Here is a 19,706-nt window from a genome sequence, read left to right as displayed (position 1 = left end):
ACTGTGCTCAAATGATTCTTAATTTGTTTCTTCATATATATATATTTTTAAATTGGAGTTATATGCAGGAGTCAGTGTGGTTGGCTTGGGCTAAGCTGTGTCCCTCTGGGGCAAAGGCAGTCCTAAGCAAAGCAGAGCCTTGGGTCCCCATGTTGGCTGACACATCTTTAATGGAGAGCAGTGTGTAGATTTGGAAATGCAAATATGGCCCCAGCAGTCACTGGGGAGCGTTAGCACTCGATATGAGGCTGGCTTTTATTGGGGCCTTCCTGAGAGGCAGTGGAGGGGCCCAGGAGCTGTTACTGCTCGGGGTCCAGGGTGAGCTGGTGCCAGTTGCCATCCCTGTAGATGGATTACATGTGGAGGCACCAGCCCCACTGCTTGGGCTTGGAGAAGGCCAAGCCCAGGTTTCATTTCCTGGAGCTCACATGTTAGTGAGGTGACAGATGTGTCCCTGGTCACCAGTGATGTGGCAAGGGGTGTGACACATAGGGAGAAAGTTCCCTCGCCTGGGGGGACCAGAAAGGTGCAGGGGGCGTAGCCATAGGAGGAAAAGAAATCCTGGGAGGAGGCAGAGAGAGCCACAGAGATGAAGTCCTGGTCATAGGAAGAGCCCGGCGCAGGGCACAAGGCCAGTCATGTGGCCTGGACTAATCACGTGGGACCCTATGCCTGCAAGGAATGGGCTTCAGCTCTGGCTGCACCTTAGGGTCACTTGGGAATGTTAAGAAAATACCCTCACTGGGACCCTACCCCAGACATTGATTTCAGTGGCTGGGGCAGGGGTCTAGGGATTATTATTTTTTAACCCCACAGTGATTCTAATGTGCAGCTGCGTTCGTGAGCCACTTTTTTTGTGTGTGTTTGGCTGATCACAGGGATTGAACCCTGGACCTTGGTGTGATCAGTACCACACTCTAACCAACTGAGCTAACCGGCCAGCCTGCGAGCCACATTTAAGTGAGGGGTGGGTTGGAGGACGACCACAGGAAGGTATTTGAGAAAAGGGAGCTGACGGCAGCAAGCAGAGGCAGAAGGAATTTCAGGAGGGGCAGGCAGAGTCTAGGCCAGAAACCGTGAGAGGCGGAGCCAGCCAAGGTCTGACTCCATCTGTTTTCTTCCTTACAGTCAAGAAAAATGTTTCATTTCTCCTGCATTTAGATGTGCTTAAGCTACTGGTAGCATTTGTCTACTTTGAAAACAGTCTTCATCCTTTCTTTGCCATGGGTTTGGAAGAAAGATAGGGTCTGTGTGTGAGCTCAGGGGCCCTAACCTCTGACCCCTGGTCTAGGAGCACACTTGAATTCCAGGGCCACTCAGTGAGACGGGCCTTCAAGGAAGGGACTCAGAGAACTCCTAGATTTTTTAATGAGTAAGATTTAAAAAATCAAAAATTTCTCATTTCCTTTATTTTTATCATGAAAATTTTAAACATGCTCCAAGGTAGAGAAAATAGAATAAGGAACCCCCAGGACCCCTTGCCCTAATTCGATAATTCAAGATTTGCCTCACTTGGTTCATCTATGAAAAACTGATATAAAGCAATTCCAAATACAATCCACACACACATGCATGACTGATAGCAAAGGCTGGTCCCTTCCATGGAACACGGCCCTGCACCCTTCTTCATGAGGCATGTGGCTGGAACGTTTCTCTGAAATTCTACTGCATCCAACGCTGGCCTTGGCTGCCAGCTGGACTGCAGTCAGCTTATTGCATCCTTCTGAGAAGCCAGCAACTGTCACCTGCTGGCATCACTTATGGATCCAGGCTGCGCGGCACTGGGGATATCCTGCCCTAGCAGGAGCATCCTGCAGAACAGCCCAAGCCTTTCTTTCCTGTCAGGTGCTAGAGCCAGGCCCACCCTGGGTCACTTAAGGGTGGTCAGTTTGGGATTTACCGGACTCGTTATATGGAGTATTTAATGTACAGCCTGAAAACTCACTTGCATTTTTTGGATTCAAAATACTGTCATCTCCTAAGAAACCCTGCGGTGTTACATTATCTAAAGTCAATTTCCTCTTTTATTCCCAGTGTGCATGCATTTTTTATTTATTCAGTGAGATATTTAACTTAAGGTAGATGTGTTTTCTGTGGGTTTTGGCAGCTGGGAGGCAGACCTTGAGCTTTGCCTGTAAGGAGCTGCATGTTCTCGGGCTTCAGAACCAGCTTCCCTGCAGAGAGGCACATGGGAGGTGCTGAATGAGACCCCAGGCCATCCAGCACCCACAGAAAAACAACTTCCCAATTTTCTGTTTTTAGTAAACAGAATGAGACATAAGGAAGCAGAGTATCCTTCTTCAAAGCAGCTTTTAAATGAAACCTTTTCTATTCATTTCTCAAAAGCATATCTGAAGATGGGGCAACTAGTTCAACTCAGTTTTGCTGGAGGCACAAAATAAATGAAACACAGCCCCAGGCTTCGGGGGCTGATGATCTGGGAGGAGGCCAACAGGTAGACAAATACACCCAGTGAGTGCTTGTGACCATCACAAGAGGTTTCTGTACAGGGACGGACAGGATCTAGGGCTTGGCGTGAACAGAGGTCAGACCATGGGGGCTTCATGGGCTCAGACTTTACCCTGTATCTTCCGGGGAGCCACTCAAGGACCTTAGGAGGCACGACTGATTTCCTTCTCAGAAAGATATGATGATTATAAAGGATGGGTTTGAGTAAGACAGGAAGAGGCAAAACATTGGGACATGGTGGCACAGGTGAGAGGTGGTGATGGAGAAGGCTAGGGGACTCCGGCTGGCCGTCTCGGAGCAGAGTGTGAGCACGGAGAGGAAGCCCAGGCACTTCGTGCTCCTCTGTCACTTTAACCCAGGCAGTGTTTTTAACAGATGAAATTAGGAAGAAATAAACATGAAGGGTAGTTTTGAGGGGCAAGTTCAGAGCAAGGGCAAGAATTGAGATGTCTCCAGGGAAGAGGGTAGCCTGAGGGACAGAGGAGCTCTGAGCCTGATTCCATAGAAAGGGTGGGAAAGTGCTGCTGCTTAATCCCCAAAGCCTGCTGAGGAACTGAGGCTGCCTGAGCCTCGTCCCAGGGACAAGAGTCCACCAGCCTGCGATAACCCAGATGCACAGCGGTCCCACCTCACCTGTAACCCGGGGTCATCCATCACGTCCATCCTCCCCAGCCACCTTGGGAACCCCACAACCCTGGTTCATGGGGAGATGGCTGTATCTGGAGTTTCTGCCACACATCACTGTGTATCCGTGTCTTTTCTTCAGCTCAAGTGGAAGCCCCGTTCTATGAGGAGTGGTGGTTCCTCCTGGTGATGGCGCTCTCGAGCCTGATCATCATCCTGCTGGTGGTGTTTACTCTGGTCTTGCATGGACAAAATAAGAAATACAAGAACTGCGGCACAGGTATGCTGTCTGCCTTCATTTTTCCATTTCCCAAAGTGCCCTCGGCATCCTTGAGCTAACACTTTCACGTTTGCTTTTCCTTCCTGGGTCACCTGTGCCAACATCTGCTTTTCATTTCCTTTGCCAATAGGTGTAAGGTAGATGCCACAGTTTTCTTTCTGGAGGCAGCAAGTTATAGTGAAACAAGAGCTCTGGACCTCAGTGACCCAGATTCTAGACCTGGCTGCCCGCAGGTTCACCCTGGTTCTTGGATAGGGCATTGGAGTCATTTGGGACTCTCTGAGTCTGTTTCCTCCTCTGCTCCATAGCTCAAGTGCAATAGTATTTTGTAATACAATTAGGAAGTATAAAGCCTTAAAGAGAAGAAATACTGTACTACTCAGTGTTATGAAAATAACGAACTGGGGCACATCTCAGGTATTTTGGTGTGCTCATGGAGTGTTACAGAAATGTTGTCATGGTACAGCCCTTCCCACGTGCTGGAGTTCGCACCTTGCCTTCCAGCCCACCATCCAGCTCTGAGCCCTCTGAGGGCCAGTTCACTGTTGTGTTCCCAGCACAAGCTCCACACCTGGCACAGAATAGGTGCTCAGTCAGTAAATGTTTGTTGCTGAATGAATCACCATTGTTAGAGAAATGGACAAATGGACCCAAAGCCAGCCACAAGAAAACACATGCAGTACAACCCCATTTATATGAAGGTCAAGAACCACCGAAATGAGTGGGTGTTTCTAGAAGGCAGAATTGTGGTGATCTCTTGGTGGAGAGGCATAAACAGGAGGGTGTGTGAGGGAGCTTTGCGGGTGCTGAAAATGCTCTATATGCTTCAATGAGGGCGCCGGTTACACACATAATGAGAAGACATCATGCCCCACAACGCTTGAGATTAGCGAACTTTGTGTATTTCAGTGGCATCAACGTTAAAAACGTTCTCGTAATTACCAGCGGACAACTTCTTTGCATAACCAGAATATAACTGAGCTCTAGAAAGCAGCCTGTTTTAATCCCACGCGGCAGCCACCAGAGCTGTCACTGAGTGCAGGATGTGGGCAGTTCTGATGTCACCACACTGCTGGACTGGCCTCTTTCTCAGCTCGGCTCTGTCATGGGAGGTTTTCCCATCAGCTTTCCTGGCAGCTCCCTGATGAGGTCCTGTAGGAGAAGAGCCTGGCCACCTGAGCCCAGCCAGCAGCACCACTGTCCTTGTGCTGAAGGGGTTAATAAAACCAGGCACCCCACATGCCTCGCCATTTGCTTCTGTAACGTTCAGCAATTCATCCCTCAAAGAAAGGATTTCTTTTTTTCTGTATAAATTCACTTCTAACAAGTGTTCGTAAATCAGATTTTATTCCTGTGGGATTTACAATGTATGAATGGCATGTCATTTTAGTGAGTTAATGCTATTACAGGCTCCTATGTATGGCGCATAGAAAATCTCCCTGCTTTTCACTCTCCTCCGTCTGGAAAACAGACTTGAAAAGACAGATCTGACCTGCAGCTTCTGATACTCAGCCTTAGCCTGGAGTATTAATTTAACATCATAATTGAAGCCTAGGGAAAAAAACACTTGTCTACCAGAATGTCTCCCTACCTGCCTGGGAGACATGCAGAACTTAAACCTCTGCTATGACAGCATCATTCTACAACCCTTCTCGCATGTACTCCCTTTTCCTACTGTCTGCATCTGAATTGCTTTCTGATATTGGCTTTCACCTGCTCCCCACCCTCAACCCAAATCCCCACTCACAGGCAAATTCATTTTTCATTTGCTGTTCTGTGTTCTATTGGCTTTTTCTGCTGCACACAAATAGGGCATTAAAGCACATTCATGTTGAACAGGTGCAAGGTCCCTCGCAGAGAGGAACCCCTTGGGGTTTAGAAATGTCTACGCACTTAACAGGTACCTGTCAAGCCCCTGGTGTGTGCTTAGGCACTGTCCTAGAGGCTAGCAGGACAGGAAGTGTGATGGATGAAGTCCATGCCTCGGAGAGCTGTTAGGGGACGGTATAAGGGAGACTAAAAGAAATAAGCACATATATATGTGTGAGAAGTACCCCAGGTGGTGATGTGATGAGCACCTTGGGGGAAATACAGAATGCTGGGAGTGCAGGAGGCAGGGGAAGGAGAGCTTGCTGCAGCATGGCCAGGAAGGGATCTCTGGTCTCATGACCTTAGCTGTGCTCTGAAGGACAGTGTGAGTGATCCAGGAGGGTATTGGGAAAAGGGCTTCCAGGCAGAGGGAACAGCAAGTAGGACAACCCCGGGGTGAGCATGCTCAGCTTGAGCCAGCATGAGGGAGGGGGGAGTGGTAGATGATGACGTTGGGATGGGGGATACAGACCAGGCCCAAGCCCAGGACAGCTGTGAGGACTTGGGCTTCCCACCAAATGAGATGGGAGGCCATTGGAAGTTTTTTTATGTTGTTTGGTTTCTCATAACTTTATTTATATTCATTTGATCTGATAATATATTTTAGAATATGTTTTGATATGTGTTTGTAAGTTTATATTTGTTTAAAGTGTACAATTCAAGGGCTGGCCCGTGGCTCACTCGGGTGAGTGTGGTTCTGATAAAGTGTACAATTCAGTATTTTATTGATAGAGATTACACCCATTATCACAGTCAATTTTATTTCTGTCATCTAAAAGGAGACCTGTACCTTTCTTTAGCTGTCATGCCCCTAAACGTTTACTTGTACTTCCTATTTTATAATACGATTGTGAAGTTTTTATTTTGAAATTTATTAAATATTTAGTTTCCCGGACTTTAAAAAAGTTTATGCATTCTGAATACATTTTCATAAAATACTGGCAAGAACACTGCTATTTTGGAGTCAGGCAAAATAAACACTGCTGTGCTAATATTGCCTTGCTCCAGCATTGTAATCAATACATAGCTTTTCTCCCCAGTTCAGCTCAGCTCTAACTGCCTTAGGAGCCGAAGTAGATCTTGCACGGCTCTGGGATTTATGTATAGCAGGAGCTCAGGAACTCCTGTCCTTGACTAACGCAGGCTCAGCATCCCTGCAGTGGGTACATTAATAAAACTTCTGTGCTTGCTTTCCTGGTTGGGCTTTAGGGAAGAGCATTTCCAATATGGAGGAGTCTGTGACCCTGGATAATGGCGGATTTGCTGCCCTGGAGCTCAACAGCCGCCACCTCAATGTCAAGAGCACCTTCTCAAAGAAGAATGGGACCAGGTAGGCAATCTATGTCATTGCAGGAAAATGTACGCCAGGTAGGGAGGCAGTGGCCACAGCCCCAGGGTGCTGTGTCTGCCCAAGGACCTAAGCCAGCCAGGGCTGGTGTGCTGGCTGGTCATGCCCTGCACCTTCTGGTACCCGCCGTATCCCACTGATTCTAAACCAACCAGAGGAAGCATTGAATCTAGGATGGACAGGATCGGCAGATGGAGAGACATTTTTAGTGCATTTCTAGAGATATAAAAAGAGGGCAGGATCTCAGGCGTGTGGGAGTTGGCCTGCTCTGTCAACTGGCTGGGCACCTCGAACTGGGGAATTCCTTGTTCATGTAGATGTCACCTTAGGCTGCAGCAGGCTTGATCTTGATCTAGTGTTCTAGAATGGAAGGGTGATGGTGGTGGTTGTTCTTATCACTTTATGTATTCCAAAGTTTCCCTGTAATTACGTAGATTGCCATTTCATGTCTGGATGTGAATGCAGAAAAGAATGATTTTCACCACCAAAGCCTCTTAATCTTTCCGCCCTTTTCCTAACATCAGCTGGTAGTAAGACTTCCCAGAGAAGAGAGGGGAAAACCTTGATTTGCTTTTTGATTTGTAGAGCACCATCTTCCCATCTGATCACCCTTGACCGAGGAGAAGGGCCAGGATTGCTAAAGTCCAGTAGGAAAAAACCCAAACACCTGAGGATGCTTTACCTGGAGAATAGACAGCTCAGGGCTCTTCCTGGGTCCACCAGCACTGAGTGCCTCTTCTTCCTGGGCCAGACTTGACTTGGATTTACTTTTAATTACAAGGACATGGAGTTGCACATCACCAAAACAAATGGGCTGAAAGGTTTCAGCATCCCTGCATGGTCTTTAAAACTTACAGTGGTGAGCAGTACCTGAGATTGTCTACACTGCTCCCATTCTCTACCTCAATTTGGGAATCTCAAATCATGTGAGAGGTGCTGAGGCCCAGAACTGACTGAGACACCTCATTCTTTGGGGGAGGCAGTTTACCCAAGTGGGTCTTCTACCTGCAGCTGACCCTCTGCCAGTACAACCTGGTGGTCGGTCCAAAGCAGAGCAGGCTGCCACCCACAAATTACTTTCCTTAGGGTGGGAAATAGAAGCTCGTGGTATATCTGGTCACTTCTTTCATTTCATTTGTCTAAGAACAAGTTCTTCCTGTTGTGTAATAGAAACATGAAAATGCCACCACACATAATTTCTCCTTGCTTGGACCCTTCCCATTGGGGGATGAAAGGATACTCTGTCTGCAGCCACTGCCCCGGTCTGCACGCATCACAGCACGAGGGTCAGGACACGAGGAAGGTCCCTGTGAGTGCACATGCCGCTCTCACTGACAGATCCATGCACATCTTCAGGGGGAATAAGAAACACTCAATCCTGCCTGATTCAAAAATTAAGCAATTTTGTGCTCATATTTTCCCCCCAAGCTATAATTTCTCCATCTGAAAATTAAAAACGGGGCTTTTACTCAGCTACAAGATGATAGTCAGCAGGAAGTTGGGAGCTGAAGAGTGTTTTCATTTTCTACTGCTGTGTGATAAATCGACACAAATTTAGTAGCTTAAACCAACACACATTTATTATCTGTTTCCGTGGGTCAGGGGTCCAGCTGAACTGGGTCCTCCTCTCAAGGTCTCATATGGCCATAATCCAGTTGTTGGTTGGGCTGCATTCTCATCTGGAGGCTCAACTAGGCAACAGTCCTCTTCCAGTCTCATTCAGGCTGTGGGCAGAATGTATTTCCTTGTAGCCACATGGCCTAGGGCCCCAGCTTCTCCCTGGCTATTGGTGGAGACTGCCTTCAGGTCCTGGAGGCCACTCATGGTCCCCTGCCATGGGGCCTCTCCACATGCTATTTGCTTCTGCAAGGCCAGCAGGAGCATCTCTGTCTCCAGTCTGCCAAGACGGAGTCTCATGTAATGTCATGTGATCATGAGTGATGGGAGTGACAGTCCATTACCCTTTCCACATAACATTACCTGATCGAGGCAATGCCACTCCCTCCCCATTGCCATATTCCACTAGTTAGAAGCATGTCACAGGCTCTGCCCCCACTCAGGAGGAGGAGGTGATACAGGAGACAGTGGTAGGGGCCAACTTGGAATTCTGTCTAATTGGAGTTAATATTTCAGCAGCCTCCCTGCTTGCCTGGCCCAGCCTCGGGTCCTGGCCCCCACTAAGCAGGGCACCAGGCCTGGTACAAACTTCCCTGATTTCCTCTTATCAGTGGCATACAATCCACACTCCTTAGCTCAGCGGATCAGACCCTTCCCCCATGACCTTGTCCTCATCCCTGTCCAATGCATCCCCCTTCCCCCTCCCGACCCTGTGAGAGCCAAGCACCCTGAACCTCCTTTGGTCCTGACCTCGGTACTCTGTGCACTTTAGTGTCTCATTGGCCCCTCCCTGGGGCAGACTGGCTCACTGCCCCCAGTGCCTCCAGGCCTGGTACAGCCCCTGAGAGTGACAGGCGCCCAATAAGTGGAGGCTGTTGAACATTAGAGAGCCAGTGCTCATCATTTTTTGCATCGGTTGCCAGAGTGGTGTCAAAGCCTGTGGATTTCCTCATATTCCAACTTGATGAAGGCTGGTTGGCAGGTTAGGAGTCTCTGGGGGAAGGTGTCTTTTGCCCAGAGGATAAGTTGCAGCATCCATCCTCACGCCAGGTCCCCACCCCGGCCGAGCCCTGGTGGCCTGCACTACTCAGACGAGGACATCTGCAACAAGTACAATGGCGCTGTGCTGACCGAGAGCGTGAACCTCAAGGAGAAGTCAGTGGACGCATCGGAATCCGAGGTCAGTGCCTGCATTTTCTTTTGGGCGGCGACCACCATTCCCTACTTTTGCAATGAGCCTTCTGCTTCTTCCAGCTGTCTTGTCCCATTTGAGTCTCACAACAACCCCAGGAGGTAGCCAGAGCCAATGACAAGTGACTCCACTTTACAGATGAGCTAAGTATAAGAGCCAGAGCCCGCTTGGGGCCCACCAGTAGCTTGCACACAGCCTGGGGCAAAACAGAATGGATGCTCCAAGCCTGATTCATGGAGGAGCAGGTTCTGATTGCTAAGCCCGGGGGTGAGAGTAAAAGAGAGACAGGCCGGCGTCCTGCATGAGGGGCACTGCAGAGGAGAGCATAGGTGCAAACTGAGCGCTGGCTGGACACTGTCCTGTGCTTTATCATGTTTAGCCCGGAGGTAACTGGTACTAGACCACCTTTTGCGGACAAGGCCAGTGACGCTTAGCAAAGATCAGTAACTTGCCCTAAGTGGTATTCTGACCTAAAAGCCCATTCTCGTTCTGTTTCGCCTTCAGAGATAAACCTTGAGGTTACCTAAAACTTGGTGGACCCTAAATCCCAGTTAGAGTAGCAGAGGGCCTGAGCCGGCAAGGCTGATGGGAAATGGAAGCCCCTGTTCTCCAGATGGGAGCCTCCCACTCACCCTGGGCATTTGCTCTCCTCCCACTGTCCTCACCATCCCAGCCCTGGGATCTTCCTGTTCCCACTTCCTTGAGCTGGGGAAGGGGAATTTACTTACACACCACAGTTTTGGGTCAGTTAACAGGGACAGGGCGAGCTCACACTTGAAACAGGGCTCTCTCTTCACTGAGCCGTTAGACCAGGGAGATTGTGCCCCTGAGGTTGTGTCAGCCTCCAGCTGTGGCCCCTGGGACCCGCAGGCCTGCCCATCTCAGGCCTCCCTGTGTTGGGATGTTCTGCCGTTCCAGAGTTAGTGTGTCTCATGTGTGAGGCCTGAGTGCAGCACAAGGGGACATGAGCTAGGGAACAGTCTCATGGTGGGGAGGCCCTAAGAGGGGACTCAGCATACCCCCTGGGCAAGTGCCCCTTTCCCCACATGTGCACTGTCTCAGTATGTCACATCTACAAGCAGAAACATCTGAAGCAGCAATTAGAAAAGTTGTTTCCTTTGAGTCCTCCACTTTTTTGTTTCAGATATGCCAAGCCTTGAGAAGGCACAAAAATCACCAAGCCATTTGCTGTGCACATAGACCCCATCTCCTGGTATTCATACTCTAAATCAATATTTAATCTAAAATAAGCCTCACCTTCATTTTGACCTGAATTCTGGCCTTATTGAGCCCCAGGCCTTGACAAAATGACTTCTTTTCAATTGTGGATTGTATATGAACTCCAAGCAAGAAGGGACAGCAGGTGCATGCCAGGGAGGCACCAGCTCTGCTTTGCTTAACATGTTTTGTTTACAAAGGATGCTGCATTCGCTGTCTGTACCATAGCCCTGGGCTTGGCAAAACAGCAAGCAGCAATGTGTATGCTCAGAAAGGTGCAGTTGTCTAAAATTGAGAGGCTGTCAAGTGAAATCCTGCAAAAACTGACCTGCCTTTTCTTGATAAGGAAACAGTAGCCTTTTTCTTGCTCTTTGTATGGAAAACAGCATGTTGTGAAGGAGTAGGACAGCTTTCAAGAAGGACTTTCAGTGTCAGCAAACAGGCACACATCTCATGGGCACCTGCCTTGTATCTGTCCTTAATGCCTGGCCCCACTGCTCTTTAGCATACATGGGCATCGTGCATACTGTTAATAGCTCTGTGCGTTAGCTCTGCATGTTGAGCTGTTAACAGTTCAATATGTATTGAGCACTCATTGCTCTGGTGTTCTGAGCACTGACTATGGGCCAGACCCAGGGTAAACATCTACTCGCTCAGTGCTCACACCATTAACAGTTCAATATGTATTGAGCACTCATTGCTCTGGTGTTCTGAGCACTGACTATGGGCCAAACCCAGGGTAAACATCTACTCGCTCAGTGCTCACACCAGCCCAGTGAGCTAGTATGAGTCTCCTCATTGTTGAGAGGCTGCTGAATTTGTCCAGCAAGGAGGTACTGAAGCTGGATGCCCACCCAGGGCCTCATGTCTCCAGAGCTCAGTTTAACCTCTCCTTTCCACCACTGTCTCCTGCGGCCCAACACTAGGGAGTCAAAGGCATGTCCTAGAGCAGCCAGAATGGGATTAGTGAATTCTGAGCTATTTGTTTATAAAAGCATTCTTAAAGTGAGTTAATGGAAGGCATTTGGTGTGTTTCTCTTCCCACATGTGTGGGGTGTTTTGAGATTCAAATTCAGCTGATTTTTATGGAGGATTATCAAACGTGCCCAGGCACTGAGCTAGGCGTATACATGGGTGCATGCACAAATACACACACACATTCCCACATGTGTGGGGTGTTTTGAGATTCAAATTCAGCTGATTTTTATGGAGGATTATCAAATGTGCCCAGGCACTGAGCTAGGCGTATACATGGGTGCATGCACAAATACACACACACATACACGATACACATTATATATACATACACACACACACATACACGTAACACGCATACCTGCGTGCACATAATACATACACACTCGCACACAGACACACATACACATACATACCTAAATACAAACACACACACACACAGAGGTGGAAGGAGAGAGGGAGGTGAGTCTGGAGGGACAAGGGAGGAGGGCACGGGTAGGAGGAGGGAGGGATGTGGAATCCACGCTAAGTGGAATTCTGCAAGGTGCTTGTTACAATCCTATTAGATATAGATGAGAAAGCCGAGGCTAAGAGTTTTTTTAATGTCTTCCCCAAGACACACCCACTAATGAACTGGGCTTGAGGGCAAACCTGAGAGTCTAGCCCCAAGTTCCATCTTCCCCACCAGAACTGTTACTCAGAACTAGGTGAGCATGGCGCCGGCCGCATGGCTGAGGAAGCCAGGCCTCCTTGCTCCCGCTCGGCACGCCCCACGCTAGGAGGAAAAAGCTCCCTGGTAGTTCCCTCAAATGTGCCTCATGGTTCCTAATGCCTTTTGGGTCACGGGCTCCTTCAGGAAGCTGATGAAAGTGTAGATGCTCTCTCCACCTACATACAGAATTTCTTCTAGGATTCGGGGCCCAGGCCTCCCCTCGGAGCCTGTTATAGACGCTCCACCTAAGGTCCCCTGGAGACCCAGCTGAGAATCCCCATGCCTGGGCCAATGTGTGCTCCCTGGGTTCTTGGGTAGATAAAGTGTGGCCCTTTTTGGAAAGCTCTTTGCCGTATAATCTTGCTGTATCCCACCTTTGAAGATCATGAATTTGCAGTATTTGCAGACATTGAATATTCATGGGATCCCAACAGAGGGACCTAGGGAAGCAGGTCAGATGGAAAAGTTCACTTTGAACCACTGTTTTGAACAGGTGAATTGAGATGTAACTCACATTCCATACAATTTGCCATTTGAAGTGCACAATTCAGTGAGTTTTAGTATATCCAAGGAGTTGTGCAACCATTGCCACAGTCAATGTTAGAATATTTTCACCACCCCAAAAAGATGTTGCATACCCCAGTCTCTCCAGCCCCTGGCAACCACTAATCTACTTTCTGCCTTTGTAGATTTGCCTGTTATGGACATTCCATCTGAATAAATCATGCAATATATTGTCTTTTGTGATTGGCTTCTTTCACTTGGCATAATGATTTCAAGAAATCTGAACCACTTTTACTAAGTAATCAATTGTCTTTTAGAAATTCTCTTTGACATTGTCTGTATTTAAATCCACCTGCAGTCCCAAATTTCTCCATTTATATGAAAGAAACATGTATTTTTTCTCAACATGTTTGCCCATATGGTTTCTTGGAAGAGAAATGTGTTTTTCTTTGGGTGGGTCTAAAGGAACACAGGCCAAGGGCCATGAGGGGATTTGGAAATGCTCCCATCTTCCCCATTATGTCCCATCTAGCCCCCCCACTATAATCAGGATCTTGTTTTTTAAAACATCTTTATTTAGTCATAATTCAGGTGCCATGTAATTCACCCATTTAAAGTATACCATTTAATGGTTTTTAGTATATTCACAGAGTTTTGCAATCATCTCCACAATAAATTTTGGAACATTTTCGTCACTCTGGAAAGAAACCCTGTAACCATTACCAGTCACGTCCTATTCCCTTCTACCCTGCTTCTCCTCCCAAACCATGGCATCCACTAACCTACCTTGTGTCTCCATGGATTTGCCCATTCTGGGCATTTCTTATAATGGAATCACGCAAAATGTGGTCTTTTGTGATTGTCTTATTTTATTCAGCCTAATGTTCTCAGAGTTCATCTCTGTCGTAGCATATACCAGTACTTCATTCCTTTTTATGGCTGAAAATATTCCATTGTATGGATGTACCACATTTTTAAGATCTGTTTATCAGTTGATGAACATTTAGGTTTGTATCCAGGATTCCCAAGACAACTCCCAAGTTCAACGATTTGCTAGAAGGACTCACAGGACTCAGCATATAGTTGTGCTCATGAATAGGATTTATTACAGCAAAAGAATCAAAGCAAAATCAGCAAAAGGAAAAGTGCACAGGGCAAAGTCTAGAAGTGACCAGGCACAAGTTTCCAAGAGTCCTCTCCTATAGATCACTCAGGGCACACTTAATCCTCCAGCAGTGTGTTGTGAGAACATATGAGAAGAGTGCACAGGGCAAAGTCTAGAAGTGACCAGGCACAAGTTTCCAAGAGTCCTCTCCTATAGAGTCACTCAGGGCACACTTAATCCTCCAGCAGTGTGTTGTGAGAACATATGAGAAGTGTCTATCACTGCTTGTACCGTAGCCTTGAGCTTAGTGAAAACCGTATGCGACATTGTGAATGCTACTTATTAGAAGCTCAGTGCCCAGGGTTTTTATTGGGATCTTGTTATTTAGGCACCCTATGGTCAGCATGTACCCAAATTCCAGACTCCCAGAAGGAAAGCAAGTGATTGGCATGAACCACAAAATTTTATATTAGTGGAAGGAAATTTTTAACAGCCAAGTTCCCAGATGCCAAGTAAGGGGTCACCCTTGAAAGCAGACCTTTCTAAAGCTAGCAATCTCAGGCCTGCTCTGTTAACATTTTTCTGTACCAGGTTGTTTCTTCTTTTTGGCCATTGTAAATAATATGCCCTTTATCTGGCTGAGTTCAGTGAGTGTTTTCATTATTAAAAGGTGTTGGATTTTGGGCCAGCCCGTGGCTCACTCGGGAGAGTGTGGTGCTGACAACACCAAGTCAAGGGTTAAGATCCCCTTACTGGTCATCTTTAAAAAAAAAAAAAAGCGTTGTATTTTATCAAATGGTTTTTCTGTCTCTATTGAGATGGTTCTTTTGTCTTTTATGCTATTAATATGGTGTATTATTTTTTGGATCTTAAACCAACCTTGCATTCCTGGGATAAACTCCAGGTCATGGTGTATAATCCTTTTTATATGTTGCTGGTTTAAGTTTACAAGTACTTTGCTGAGGATTTTTGCATCAATATTAATACAGTACATAGGTCTATAGTTTACTTACATGTCTTTGTATGGTTGTTTTCATGGGGTAATACTGGCCTCATCGAATGAGTTGGGAAGTATTTCTTCCTCAATTGGTGTTAATTCTTTAAATGTTTGTTAGAATTAACCAGTGAAGTCCTGGGATTTTCTTTGTGAGAAATTGCTAATTACAAGTTTTATCTCTTTGTTAGTTATAGGTTTATTCAGTTTTTCTGTTTTTTAATTTTTTGCTAAATCAATGTCAATCATTTGTGTCTTTCTAGGAATTTGTCCATACTAATCTGTTGAAATACAGTTGCTTGTAATTGGTTACAGTTGTTTATAATTCTTCATTTCTGTAAAGTCAGTGGTAATATCCCTTAATTCATTTCTGGTTTAATAATTGGAGTCTTCTCTCTCTTGTTCCTGGTTAAAATTTTGTCAATTTTGTTGATCTTTATAAAGAACAACTTGTAGTTTCATTGATTTTCTCTATTATTTTTCTACTTTCTATTTCCTTTATTTCTACTCTAATCTTTATTATTTATTTGTTTCTGCCCACTTTTAAGTTAGTTTGCTCTTCCTATTCCAGTTTCTTAAGTTGGAAATTTAGGTTGTTGATTTGAGATTTTTTTTTTGTCGATATATGCCTTTATAGCTGTACATTTCCTTCTAAGCACTCACTGTGTTAGCTGAATCCCATAAGTTTTAGTGTGCTTTGTTTATCTTCACTTATCTCAAAGTGTTTTTAATTTTCTTTGTAATTTCTTCTTTGGCACATTGGTTATTTAGGAGTGTGTTTTAAATTTCATCATATTTGCATATTTCCCAAATTTTCTTCTGTTATCTATTTCTAAATTTATTCCATGTGGTCAGAGAAACAAACTCTGTATATTACCAATCCTTTTAAATTTGCCAAGTCTTGTTTTATGTCTTACCATATGGTCTATACTGAAGAATGTTCCATATCCATTTGAGAAGAATGTGTTATTCTGCTGTTGTTGTCTGTTAGGTCTATTTGATTTATAGTGTTGTTTCAGTCTTCTGTATGTTTGATCTTCTGCCTAGTTGTGTCACTCATTAACATATTGAAGTCTCTGTTATTATTGAATTGTCTATTACTCTTTTCAATTCTGTCAGTTTAAGTATTTGGGGGCTCTGTTGTTAGGTGCAAACATTTTTATAACTGTTATATCTTCCTGATATTTACCCTTTTATAAGATGCCCCTCTTTGTCTGTAGTAACAATTTTTGTCTTAAATTCTATTTTGTCTGATATTAGTATAGCTGCTTCAATTCTCTTTTGGTTACTATTTACCTGGTATATCATTTCCATCTTTTTACTTTCAACCTATTTGTGTTTGAATTCAAAATGTGTCTCTTGTAGGCAGCATATAGTTGGATGGTGTTATTTTGATCATTCTACACATCTCTGCATTTTGATTGAGTTGTTTAATCCATTCACATTTAATATAATTGCCACTAAGGTAGAATTTACATCTGCCATTTTGATATTTGAACACTATATGTCTTATATCTTTATTCTCCTGTTTTTCTATTATTTATATTTTCTTTATTAAATCGATTTTTTAGGGTACCATTTTAGTTTCTTTGCTTTTGCTTTTACTATGCATTTTTAGTTATTTTCAGTAGCTGCTTGCTCTAGGATCAGTATCTACTTCAGATTTATATTAAATTTCAGTGACATATAGAAACTTTACTCCTTTATGGCTGTATTTCCTTTTCCTCTTCTTGTGCTATTATTATACATATTATGGCTGAATATGTTAAAAACTCAAGAATACATTTTTGTAATTATTACTTTACATATTTGTGTATCTTTTAGAGAAGTTGAGAAGAAGAAAGGAGAGCAAGCATATATTTAGAGAATTTATCATTTTCACCTTCTTGTTTACTATTTCTAGTCCCTTCATTTCTTCCTGTGGATTCAAGTTACCAATGGTAACTTGAATTTACTTACTCCACTGCCCTCTTATGCTGTTATTATTAAATATGTTACATTTCCATAGGTTATAGGTCCAATGATACAATTATATACATTTTTTATGCAATAGCTTTTTTAAATCAGGTGAGAGAAGAAAGGAGAAGAAATATGTATTTATACTGTCTTTTATAATTATCTATGTAATTACTTTTATAGGTGCTTTTTGTTTTTTCATGTGGATTTTAATTCCTGCCTGGTATCAGTTGGTTTCAACCTGACAATCTTTTTTTAGTATTTCTTGTAAGACGAGTCTGCTAAGCATTGAATGTTTCTCAGTTTTTATCTGTCTAGGAATGTCTTTATTTCACCTTCATTTTTGAAAGTAGTTTTACTGGATGTAAGATTGTTGGTTGACAATTTTCTTTCAGCTTTTTGAATGTTACCCCATTGCCTTCTGTCCTCCATTTTTCTGATTAGAAGTCAACTTTTAATATTATTTGAGTTTCCTTGTACATGAGTATTTGAGTTTCCTTTTTCTCTTGCTGGCTTCAAGAGTTTTTATTTGTTTTTGTCTTTCAGAGTTTTGACTATGAAATGTATGGGTGTGGGTCTCTTTGCATTTATCTTATTTTCAGTTTATTGAGCTTATTGAATGTGATTAATGCTTTTTATAAAATTTGGGAAATTTTAAGTCATTATTACAGTATTTTTTCCACTTTTTTTCTCTTCTCTCATTCTGGTACTCTCCTTACACATATTTTGGTGCACTTAGTGCTGTTCATTTTTTTATTTTATTTTTTTTCACATCAGTCTATTTTCTTTTCTTTTCTTCTTCTTTTTTTTTTTTTTTTTCTTATTCCATCTGTTTTTGGTTTTTTTGTTTTGCTTGTCTTTGTTTTGTTTATGGTGGCTGGCCATGACAAGGATCTGTCATGACCCTTGACCTTGGTGTTATAACACCACACTCTAACCAACTGAGCTAACCAGCCAGCCTCTCTATCAATCTATTTTCAAGAACACTTATTCTTTCCTATTTTCATCTCAAGTCTATTGTTGTGCCAGTGTAATTAATTTTTAATTTCAGTTATTGTATTTTTCAACTTCATAACTTCCCATTTGGTTATTTAATTATTTCTATCTCTATTGATATCCTCTATTTTGGTACAATATTGTCCTCATACCTTCCTTTAATTCTTTAAACATAGTTTCCTTTAGTTCTTTGAACATAATTATAATTGCTGCCTTTGAAGTCTTTGCCTGCTTAATCCAACACTTGGGCCCCTTCAGAGGCTTTTTTTTTTTTAACAGATCATTTCAGATAATGTATTGTAGCAACTCTGAATACTGATATTCACCTCTGAGGATTGTTGTTGTTTGCTTACTTGCTTGTTTATTTGTTTAGTGACTTGGCTGGACTAGTTCAGTGAAGTCTGTTTCCTCTGCAATGTCACTCCTCAGAGGGTGCAGCCCTGAGCATGCATAGAATCTCCCTGACTACCAGGGATGACTGTGGTTTTAGCTGGGCTCTCTTTGATTGTCTTTTTTTCTCACCTTCCCATTAAGGTCTGGATAGTCTACCACTATTGATATCACACACAGCGGTTAACTTCTACTACTTGCTAGCACTATTATTTTTGACAGTGCCCTGGGGCAAATTTGCTCCATACTCTGATCCAGTTAAAATCCAGCCCTTTTGAAGTTGCCAGATGCTGTCAATCTTTAAAGCTTGCTCTGACTGTAGAGGCCTTTTCTTAGCTTTAGCTGTCTCTTTACCTGAATCTCTCTGTTAAACTTGTAGTTGGTTTACTGCTTCACTTGTTGCTATTGTGGAACTACCAACTTTCTCTCAATTTCTCACCCCTAAGGTTTCCACTGTTTTCAACCATGCCCTTAGGCATGCTCTGTCCCAAATAAAGTCATTCTCCTTAGGTGGAACTGGGGAGCTCTCTGTCTTATGGGCTATCTCTTCCCTCTTTGCATGACCTCTGTCCCCAAGTGGACCTCTTCTCCCATACTGGTACACCTGTACACACACAGGGCACTGAGTTGAGATGGTAGCCCCTGGTCTTCTGGGCTTGCTCCTCCCAGTGTGGAACTTTTTGCTACAAATGAGGTGGGGTAGGAGCAATCAGGGCCCAGTATTCTCAGCCTGCTACAACTGGTATAGACCTCCCCACCTATAAGTATGGGAAGGGTGCCCCAGTTCTCTTGGCCATACCTGCCTGGAATAGAACTGCTTCAACATGGAGCTGGGCTGGGGGAGGGGAGAAGTTGGATGAGAGATGCCAGCAGCTTTCCTCACCAGGTTAAACCAAATTTCTAGACTAGGAGCACTGTCTTCTTGGCCACATATGCTCAGAGTAGAGTTTCTGTCACACTGAGCTTGGGGGATTGGGTGGGGAGAGCAGCTCCTGGCTCAAATAAATGCCACACACTCACTATTCTTAGTGAGATTTAGATTTTCTTGTATAAATGTTTCTCCATTTGCCATAGGCCCTTGACACCATTTCCAAAAACTTGAGATGGTTGTTTATAAGATAATTTTCACCAATTAAATCATTGCCCCACTGGGGAGAATGTCCACAGAGCTCCTCGCACTGCCATTCCAGGAGTATCTTTTGCCTTCATGATTAATAATTCTGTTATTCAGAGGAGACTGGTAGGAAGCACGGGCTTCTGGCCTGGTCCCTTAACTCCAAATTTACAGAAACAGAGTCAAGTTACAGAACTCTAGATAAGGGGCCGGCCCGGTGGCGCACTGCTATAGTGCGCCGCTTGGGAGCGTGGTGGCGCTCCCGCCGAGGGTTCGGATCCCACATACAGACCAGTTCCCGCTCACTGGCTGAGCGAGGGGCGGGAGCAGCACCGAGGGTTGC

At 44.5% G+C, this 19,706-nt stretch overlaps 1 protein-coding gene across 1 annotated transcript in view; it reads left to right on the top strand.

The window, feature by feature from the left end:
- Nucleotides 1–19,706, top strand: part of LOC103595738 (protein sidekick-1-like) — a gene marked incomplete at its 5' end in the record, with an annotated part of 238,324 nt that overhangs the window by 176,697 nt on the left and 41,921 nt on the right. Inside the window, 3 exons of the mRNA XM_008579197.1 lie at nt 3,236–3,373; nt 6,452–6,572; nt 9,258–9,387. Coding sequence (XP_008577419.1) covers nt 3,236–3,373; nt 6,452–6,572; nt 9,258–9,387 — 389 coding nt within the window. The remainder of the gene's footprint in view (nt 1–3,235; nt 3,374–6,451; nt 6,573–9,257; nt 9,388–19,706) is intronic.

The sequence above is a fragment of the Galeopterus variegatus genome, unplaced genomic scaffold (assembly GCF_000696425.1).
Source record: "Galeopterus variegatus unplaced genomic scaffold, G_variegatus-3.0.2 Scaffold1829, whole genome shotgun sequence".
Lineage (NCBI taxonomy): Eukaryota > Metazoa > Chordata > Mammalia > Dermoptera > Cynocephalidae > Galeopterus > Galeopterus variegatus.
This window is presented reverse-complemented; position numbering and strand designations above follow the sequence as displayed.